The 8,156-nt window shown below is 39.0% G+C and overlaps 1 protein-coding gene across 1 annotated transcript; it reads left to right on the top strand.

Moving 5' to 3' along the window:
* Positions 1 to 653: 653 nt before the first annotated feature.
* cpsf3 (cleavage and polyadenylation specific factor 3) lies at positions 654 to 7,187 on the top strand. Its single transcript, XM_073856081.1, has 18 exons — positions 654 to 866; positions 1,201 to 1,264; positions 1,341 to 1,438; positions 1,520 to 1,648; positions 1,761 to 1,938; positions 2,054 to 2,148; positions 2,270 to 2,415; positions 2,497 to 2,672; positions 2,756 to 2,914; positions 3,001 to 3,147; positions 3,222 to 3,374; positions 3,975 to 4,083; positions 5,405 to 5,503; positions 5,700 to 5,794; positions 5,885 to 5,972; positions 6,339 to 6,405; positions 6,492 to 6,588; positions 6,800 to 7,187. Exons 1-18 carry the CDS (start codon positions 796 to 798, stop codon positions 6,899 to 6,901), a joined length of 2,073 nt encoding a protein of 690 aa, XP_073712182.1. The 5' UTR covers positions 654 to 795; the 3' UTR covers positions 6,902 to 7,187.
* Positions 7,188 to 8,156: the final 969 nt, after the last annotated feature.

The following is an 8,156-nucleotide window of genomic DNA, read 5'->3' as shown; positions in this document are numbered from 1 at the left end:
TACCTGTACAGAACTTTTTGCTGCGCTGTGCAGAGCGATAGGCGTGTGTCATCATAATACCGTGAGGGCAACGTACTTTCGAAACACTCTCGCGGTATTTTGATGTCATGAACTAACTAGTCTGCGCAGCGCCGCATGAAGTCGACAACACCTTTAAATATGATCTGTAAGCGGAATAGTTTCACCTGTCAATCACATCCAGGTGACCTCCAAACTTGCTTACCCATCAGATCCGAAAAAATAAGGGATCTATAAATCTGTTTATATGTCTTTTGCGTCAGTTGAATGACTTTTATAGTTTAATTTCGATATATTTCGAGAAGTTCTTGAAACCTAAAGTATAATATAAAGTCTTGTTTGACTTTATTTGGCTACTTTTATATAAATTTTTATAGAATTACAAAAATTTAATAGCGCTTTTTTACAATTTGCATTGTAGCAAAGCAGTTTTACAGTAATCCATTAGTACAGAGTGCATTGTATGTCAGCAATGTGTAATTTTCCCCAAAATACCTTGATAATGACATATAATAAGTCATTACACACATCATAAGACTGTTTGATTTATGTCGTTCGTAACAATCATAATTTATAGGGAATAAAATGAAATGCATTTATTTTATTTTTTCCACGGACTTTTATTTGATTTGTTGTCACACCGGAAGTAATTGATTCATGCCTGCCTTGTAGTGCGTGTGTCGGTTCAGTACTCAGTGCACGTTATCATTTATTATTAAACGGCTCGATGGATATGAAATAAATATTTCTGGATTAAGTGTAAAAGACACAACAACCATGGCTACAAAACGTAAAGCGGATGTACCAGTACCTGCAGAAGAGAGTGATCAACTTCTCATAAGACCCCTGTGAGTTTATTTAATAGCGAGTAGACGTATATTGCCCATGAGTGTTTTGTTTATTTAGTATTTTTATGTAGTTTTACAAAGATGTTTGCAAACACAGTACCTAGTAGGAACAAAGTAAGATTAAAGCAGGTATTTTGCATGCGTGTAAATCCTTTCTGTTGAATTATTATCCCTAGATACTTTTTGAAACTTACGATAGTCGTTATTAATGTTTAATACTAAAATACTATTGTATGCATTAACATAGTGATTATTATTGTATATTACAGTTACAGTAAATGCTAAAGTATACCACATGATATTTTAATGTGGGTTATTGTATTTCTTTTATCAGAGGAGCTGGTCAAGAGGTGGGCAGATCATGCATTATTCTGGAGTTCAAGGGACGTAAAATTATGGTAAGCATGGTTTTCGCTCTGCCCTATTGTTCTTTGTTTAACATATTGATGTTTTAAACATGCCATTTATTTGCAGCTGGACTGCGGCATTCACCCTGGACTTGAAGGCATGGATGCATTGCCCTACATTGATTTGATAGACCCGGCTGAGATCGACCTGCTCCTCATCAGCCAGTGAGTTCCCATACTTTGCATGAATGATGTCAATATTGGATATCAATTAAAGTTTGCTTACCTTGTCTTTCTCTCTGTCAGTTTTCACTTGGATCATTGCGGAGCGTTGCCGTGGTTTTTACAAAAGACAAGTTTCAAAGGGAGGACTTTTATGACCCATGCCACCAAAGCCATTTACCGCTGGTTGCTTTCAGACTATGTGAAAGTGAGGTACATTGCATCTGCTTCCAGCTCCTCCGATATAAAAATATCTTACAAAAATATCATACAGAGCCAGCAAAATAACTCTGCATTTCTTTCTGCTTTTTCCTTTTGTCAAAAGCAACATCTCAGCTGATGATATGCTGTATACAGAGACAGATCTCGAAGAAAGCATGGACAAGATTGAGACAATCAACTTTCATGAAGTGAAAGAGGTGGCTGGCATCAAGTTTTGGTGCTACCATGCAGGTCATGTTTTGGGCGCCGCCATGTTTATGATCGAAATTGCTGGAGTTAAGGTAGGTGTTGTTTAGGAGTATCAATATTAGATCAAATTTCTTTACAATGTAAGCGTAATGTCTCAATAAATTAATATACACTTGAAAAAGTTTTTAAGCTGTCTTTTTCCTTCAGCTTCTGTATACAGGAGATTTTTCGCGTCAAGAAGACAGACATCTAATGGCAGCTGAGATTCCCAGCGTCAAACCAGATATTCTCATTACAGAGTCAGAGCATTGCATTTTACACTGGACATATGATTTAAGTTATAGTCCATTTTAGAAGAAGTGCCAAAATCAATTTTTTCCTCTTCAAGATATCATATTTCTCCCTATTGTGTCTTTAGGAGTCCACGTATGGCACACACATCCATGAGAAAAGAGAAGAGCGGGAGGCACGATTCTGTAACACTGTCCATGACATAGTGAACCGAGAGGGACGCTGTCTGATCCCTGTGTTCGCTTTGGGTCGAGCCCAAGAGCTGCTTCTCATTCTTGGTAAAGTCCGGAGTTTATATTATTAGCAGCAAACACATATATTGCACTTGACCCCTACTGAAGCCCTGCATCTATTTTTAGATGAATACTGGCAGAATCACCCTGAACTTCATGACATTCCCATATATTATGCCTCTTCCCTGGCGAAGAAGTGCATGGCTGTATACCAGACCTACGTGAACGCAATGAACGACAAGATCCGCAAGGCCATCAACATTAATAACCCCTTTGTCTTTAAGCATATCAGCAATCTTAAGGTGGGCATCCTATGGGCGTTTAAATGTGGTCTGATTTTTAGATTTGAGGAAAATCTAATCTAACGTTGTACCCTTTCATCCAGAGCATGGACCATTTTGATGACATAGGCCCAAGCGTGGTGATGGCATCTCCAGGTATGATGCAAAGCGGCCTCTCCAGAGAGCTTTTCGAGAGCTGGTGCACCGATAAGAGGAATGGCGTCATCATAGCAGGTTACTGTGTGGAAGGAACCCTGGCTAAGGTACCATAAATAGATAAGGTACTTTTTGACTAGATGATGAATCGAGTAGGCTCAATTGACCCACCTTCACATTTATCCCTGTGTAGCATATCATGTCAGAACCAGAGGAGATCACCACCATGTCAGGCCAAAAGCTTCCACTGAAGATGTCTGTGGACTACATCTCATTCTCTGCTCACACCGACTACCAGCAGACCAGCGAGTTCATCCGAGCGCTGAAACCTCCTCATGTGGTATGCAGCGTTAGGCAAAAGTTAATTTGTTTGTCCTCATTTGCTTGCTCACATGTGAATCCACGTGTACTCAGATCCTGGTTCACGGAGAGCAGAACGAGATGGCTCGCCTGAAAGCCGCTTTGATTCGAGAGTACGAGGACAACGACGAGGTTCACATCGAGGTCCACAACCCTCGTAACACAGAGGCGGTCACGCTTAACTTCAGAGGAGAGAAACTGGCAAAGGTGAGACTGCAGTTGTGCATAATTATACCCTGTGTTTTAAATCGCACACTTTGATAGTAGGTACTGAATTAAATGAAGAATCTGTTTTACGACCATTAAAGGAAAACACCACTGTTTTTCAATATTTTACTGTGTTCTTACCTCAGCTTAGACGAATTAATACATCCCTATCGTTTCAATGCATGCACTTAATCTTTGTACAGCGCGTCTTGAATGTGTTAGCATTTAGCCTAGCCCCATTCATTCCTTGATGAATTTAGAAGCCACCAAACACTTCCATGTTTTTTCCTATTTAAAGACTGATGCATGAGTAGTGACACGAGTAAGTATGGTGGCACAAAAGAAAAAATTTTGTAGATTTTAGTAAAGCGTATAAGAAATGAGAACTATATTGTATTGCGAAAGAGCACTTGAGTTTTTTTCTTCTCCGTCTTCACTTTGTCTGAATCAGGACAAATATGTGACTTGAAGTACTTTTGGATCGCCTGTTGTCCAATCAGATTCAAGATCTTATATAAAAATATGCCATAATGTTTAGAATTAAAACATTAATTCTTAACATGTTCATTTTATAATACAAATCTTATGGTGTCTTTAAAGGTGATGGGTTCTCTTGCGGATAAGAAATGTTCCCAGGGTCAACGGGTCTCCGGCATCCTGGTCAAAAAGAATTTTAGCTATCATATCCTCTCCCCATCTGATCTCTCCAGTAAGTTGGTGATTGTATAGAACAGCTATGATGTGTTTCAGTATTTCATCTGTACACACTCACCTAAAGGATTATTAGGAACATCTGTTCAATTTCTCATTAATTCAATTATCAAATCAACCAATCACATGGCAGTTGCTTCAATACATTTAGGGGTGTGGTCCTGGTCAAGACAATCACCTGAACTACAAACTGAATGTCAGAATGGAATAGAAAGGTGATTTAAGCATTTTTGAGCACGGCATGGTTGTTGGTGCTAGATGGGCCGGTCTGAGTTATTTTACAATCTGTCAGTTACTGGGATTTTCACGCACAACCATTTCTAGGGTTTACAAAGAATGGTGTGAAAAGGGAAAAACATCCAGTATGCGGCAGTCCTGTGGGCCTAAATGCCTTGTTGATGCTAGAGGTCAGAGGAGAATGAGCCGACTGATTCAACCTGGTAGAAGAGCAACTTTGACTGAAATAACCACTCGTTACAACCGAGGTATGCAGCAAAGCATTTGTGAAGCCACAACACACACAACCTTGAGGCGGATGGGCTACAACAGCAGAAAACCCCACCGGGTACCACTCATTTCCACTACAAATAGGAAAAAGAGGCTACAATCTGCACAAGCTCACCAAAATTGGACAGTTGAAGACTGGAAAAATGTTGCCTGGTCTGATGAGTCTCGATTTCTGTTGATATTCTGGTGGAGTAAACAGGCGTAAACAGAATGAGAACATGGATCCATCATGGCTTGTTACCACTGTGCAGGCTGGTGGTGTAATGGTGTGGGAAATGTTTTCTTGGCACACTTTAGGCAGCTTAGTGCCAATTGGGCATCGTTTAAGTGCCACAGCCTACCTGAGCATTGTTTCTGATCATGTCCATCCCTTTATGTCCACCATGTACCCATCCTCTGATGGCTACTTCCAGCAGGATAATGCACAATGTCACAAAGCTTGAATCATTTCAAATTGGTTTCTTGAACATGACAATGAGTTCACTGTACTAAAATGGCCCCCACAGTCACCAGATCTCAACCCAGTAGACCATCTTTGGGATGTGGCGGAACGGGAGCTTCATGCCATGGATGTGCATCCCACAAATCTCCATCAACTGCAAGATGCTATCCTATCAATATGGGCCAACATTTCTATATAATACTTTCAGCACCTTGTTGAATTAATGCCACGTAGAATTAAGGCAGTTCTGAAGGCGAAAGGGGGTCAAATACATTATTAGTATGGTGTTCCTAATAATCCTTTGGGTGAGTGTATGTTGGGCTTCTGTGTATACAGTACTGAATTCTGTTACTTTTTTCTTATGATCCAGATTACACCGATCTAGCCATGAGCACTGTAAAACAGACTCAAGCGATTCCCTTCACCGGTCCTTTCCCCCTGCTGTTAAGTCAACTGCGTCACTTGACAGGTGGGTGTACCTCGGTTACATGGCGTTAGCAGCGCAAAGATCAAGGATTCGATCCAAGAGAACACACATACTGATAAAACATATAGCTTGATGCACTGCAAGTTGCTTTGGATTAAAGTAAAATATTTTTATCTATGGTTTAAATATTTGTGGGCACGTGGTTTGAATTGAATTAAATTCATCATGTGTGTTATAGGTGATGTGGAAGAAATTGAGACGCCAGAGAAAAACACACTGAGGGTCTTTAACAGCATCACACTGGTTCAAGATGCAAACATGGTCATGATGGAGGTGAGGGCACATTGGCGATGAGCACGTATAATTGTAACCATGGCAACAACAGCATGATCATTTTGTTGTATATCTCTGTGCTTTCACCAGTGGGTTGCCAATCCGATAAATGACATGTATGCTGATGCGGTCACTACAGTGGTGTTGGAGGTCCAGTCAAATCCTAAAGCACAGAAAGGTAATGCCCTTCATACTGACAGTGAATTTATCAACAGTTTGCTGTAGTTTTGCTTCCTAATGCATGACATGCCATAGAAGTCGAATCACAAAATAAATTCTCTGTAAAAAATAAGATGTCTTAATATTTTCATTGTTATAAAAGAAATATTCAAATACTGTGACCTGTCTATGAAATCCAGATTAAAGGTCTCAATATAATTATGACATTAGGACCTTCAGTCAATAATAAAGATATCAAGGTTTTATATACACAGAATGTTTTTACATTATGTAGGATGATTTTATGTAGCAAACAGTAAATCACAAATCTGGGTTTTCACAGGCAGGGTCACACATTTATAAACTTTGTTCTGTTTTATTTTAGTTGTTCAGCCCCAAGAAAAGAAGGTGGATGTGAATCTTTATCAAAACAGATTACTGAAAATGTTTCGGTAAGTTGAACCTCATTAGCCGTCCTTAGTGGAGCAGCATTGATTTTTTTTACGTAATAACATTTTTCTTCCGTTATGCTCTGCAGAGACATGTTCGGAGAGGAATGTGTCGAATTTAACGATAAAAACAGTCTATCTATAACTGTAGATGGGAAGACTGTCTCCATCAACATGGAAACCAGAGTAAGTATCACACGCTGAGATGTTCCAGCACATGTGCAGTACAGAAGTGTCTGTAGCTCAATTGATAGAGCATTGTGTTAGCACCAGCAAAGGTTGTGAGTTCAACTCCCAGCGAACACACGTACTGATAAACTGTTTTGCATGAATGCACTGTAAGTCACTTTGGATAATGCATACATTTAAAAGTAATTCCAGTGTTTTTATTCTTCAGACTGTGGATTGTGAGGAGCCCAGTGGTGAAGATGACTCTTTTAGAGAAATGGTGGAGCTCGCTGTACAGAGGCTGTATGAAGCTGTGAATCCTGTGATGTGAGATGAGCAGATGCCTCCAGAAATCCAAACTGAACCACACTCACACAGACGAAGCACTTCAGAGGATTTTTACTCATCTCAAAATAAAATTAGGAAGAAAATCAGTGCAAGTTTGTTTGTAAATGTGACATGAATGCAAATCTGTTTCTTTGCAAGTCACACAGAACAGTACGTAGTAATAATGATTTAAATGTTTTGGTTTTTTATTTCACATTTTCTATGTTCATTGTAAGGAGTAATTGTTTTTGATAAATGTGTTGATTCAATAAAAGAGGTTTTTGAGCCAGTTGAAATAGTTTTTTAATACACAAACACACATTAGAGGGATAGTTCACCCAAAATTGAAACTTCTGTCATCATTTAAAGGGACACTCCACTTTTTTTGAAAATATGCTTATTTTCCAGCTCCACTAGAGTTAAACATTTGATTCTTACAGTTTTGGAATCCATTCAGTTGATCTCCAGGTCTGGCGCTACCACTTTTGGCATAGCTTAGCACAATCCATTGAATCTGATTAGACCATTAGCATCGTGCTAAAATAACCAGAGAGTTTCAATATTTTTCCTATTTAAAACTTAAGTCTTCTGTAGTTACATCGTGTACTAAGACCGACGGAAAATTAAAAGTTGCGATGTTCTAGGCAGATATGACTTGAAACTATACTCTCATTATGGCGTAATAATCAAGGACTTTGCTGCCGTAACATGGCTACAGGAGGCGCAATGATATTACATAGTGCCCAAAAATAGTCCCCTGCTATTGAAAGATACTAAGGGGACTTTATTTAGGCACTGCATAGAGTTACGGCAGCAAAGTCCTTGATAATAACACCAGAATGAGAGTATAGTTCCTAGCCATATCAGCCTAGAAAATCACAACTTTTAATTTTCCGTTAGTCTTAATACATGATGTAACTACAGAAGTCAAGTTTTAAATAGGAAAAATTTCGAGTTTCGAATTTTTGAGCGCGATGCTAATGGTCTAATGAGTTTCTATGTATTGTGCTAAGCTATGGTAAAAGTGCTAGCACCAGACCCTGAGATCAGCTGAATGGATTCCAAAACAGTAAAAATCAAATGTTTAACTCTAGGGGAGCTGAAAAATGAGCATATTTTTAAAAAAGAGTGTCCCTTTAATTACCCTTCATGTTGTTCTAAACCTGTATGAGTTTCTTTATCCTGTTAAACACAGAAGATGATATTTTGATAAATGAGTGCAATCACACAGTTGATGGTACCCACTGACTTCTATAGTA

This window comes from Misgurnus anguillicaudatus, chromosome 18 (genome assembly GCF_027580225.2).
Source record: "Misgurnus anguillicaudatus chromosome 18, ASM2758022v2, whole genome shotgun sequence".
Classification (NCBI taxonomy): domain Eukaryota; kingdom Metazoa; phylum Chordata; class Actinopteri; order Cypriniformes; family Cobitidae; genus Misgurnus; species Misgurnus anguillicaudatus.
The sequence above is the reverse complement of the archived record's forward strand: the minus strand, read 5'-3'. Positions and strand labels throughout refer to the sequence as shown.

Bases quoted from the DNA above. Each gene is read 5' to 3' on its own strand.
- cpsf3 (XM_073856081.1), top strand. From the start codon at position 796: ATGGCTACAAAACGTAAAGCGGATGTACCAGTACCTGCAGAAGAGAGT. The intron at 1,265-1,340 runs GTAAGCATGGTT...ATTTATTTGCAG, and splicing joins TCAAGGGACGTAAAATTATG to CTGGACTGCGGCATTCACCC. The intron at 2,416-2,496 runs GTAAAGTCCGGA...ATCTATTTTTAG, and splicing joins AGAGCTGCTTCTCATTCTTG to ATGAATACTGGCAGAATCAC.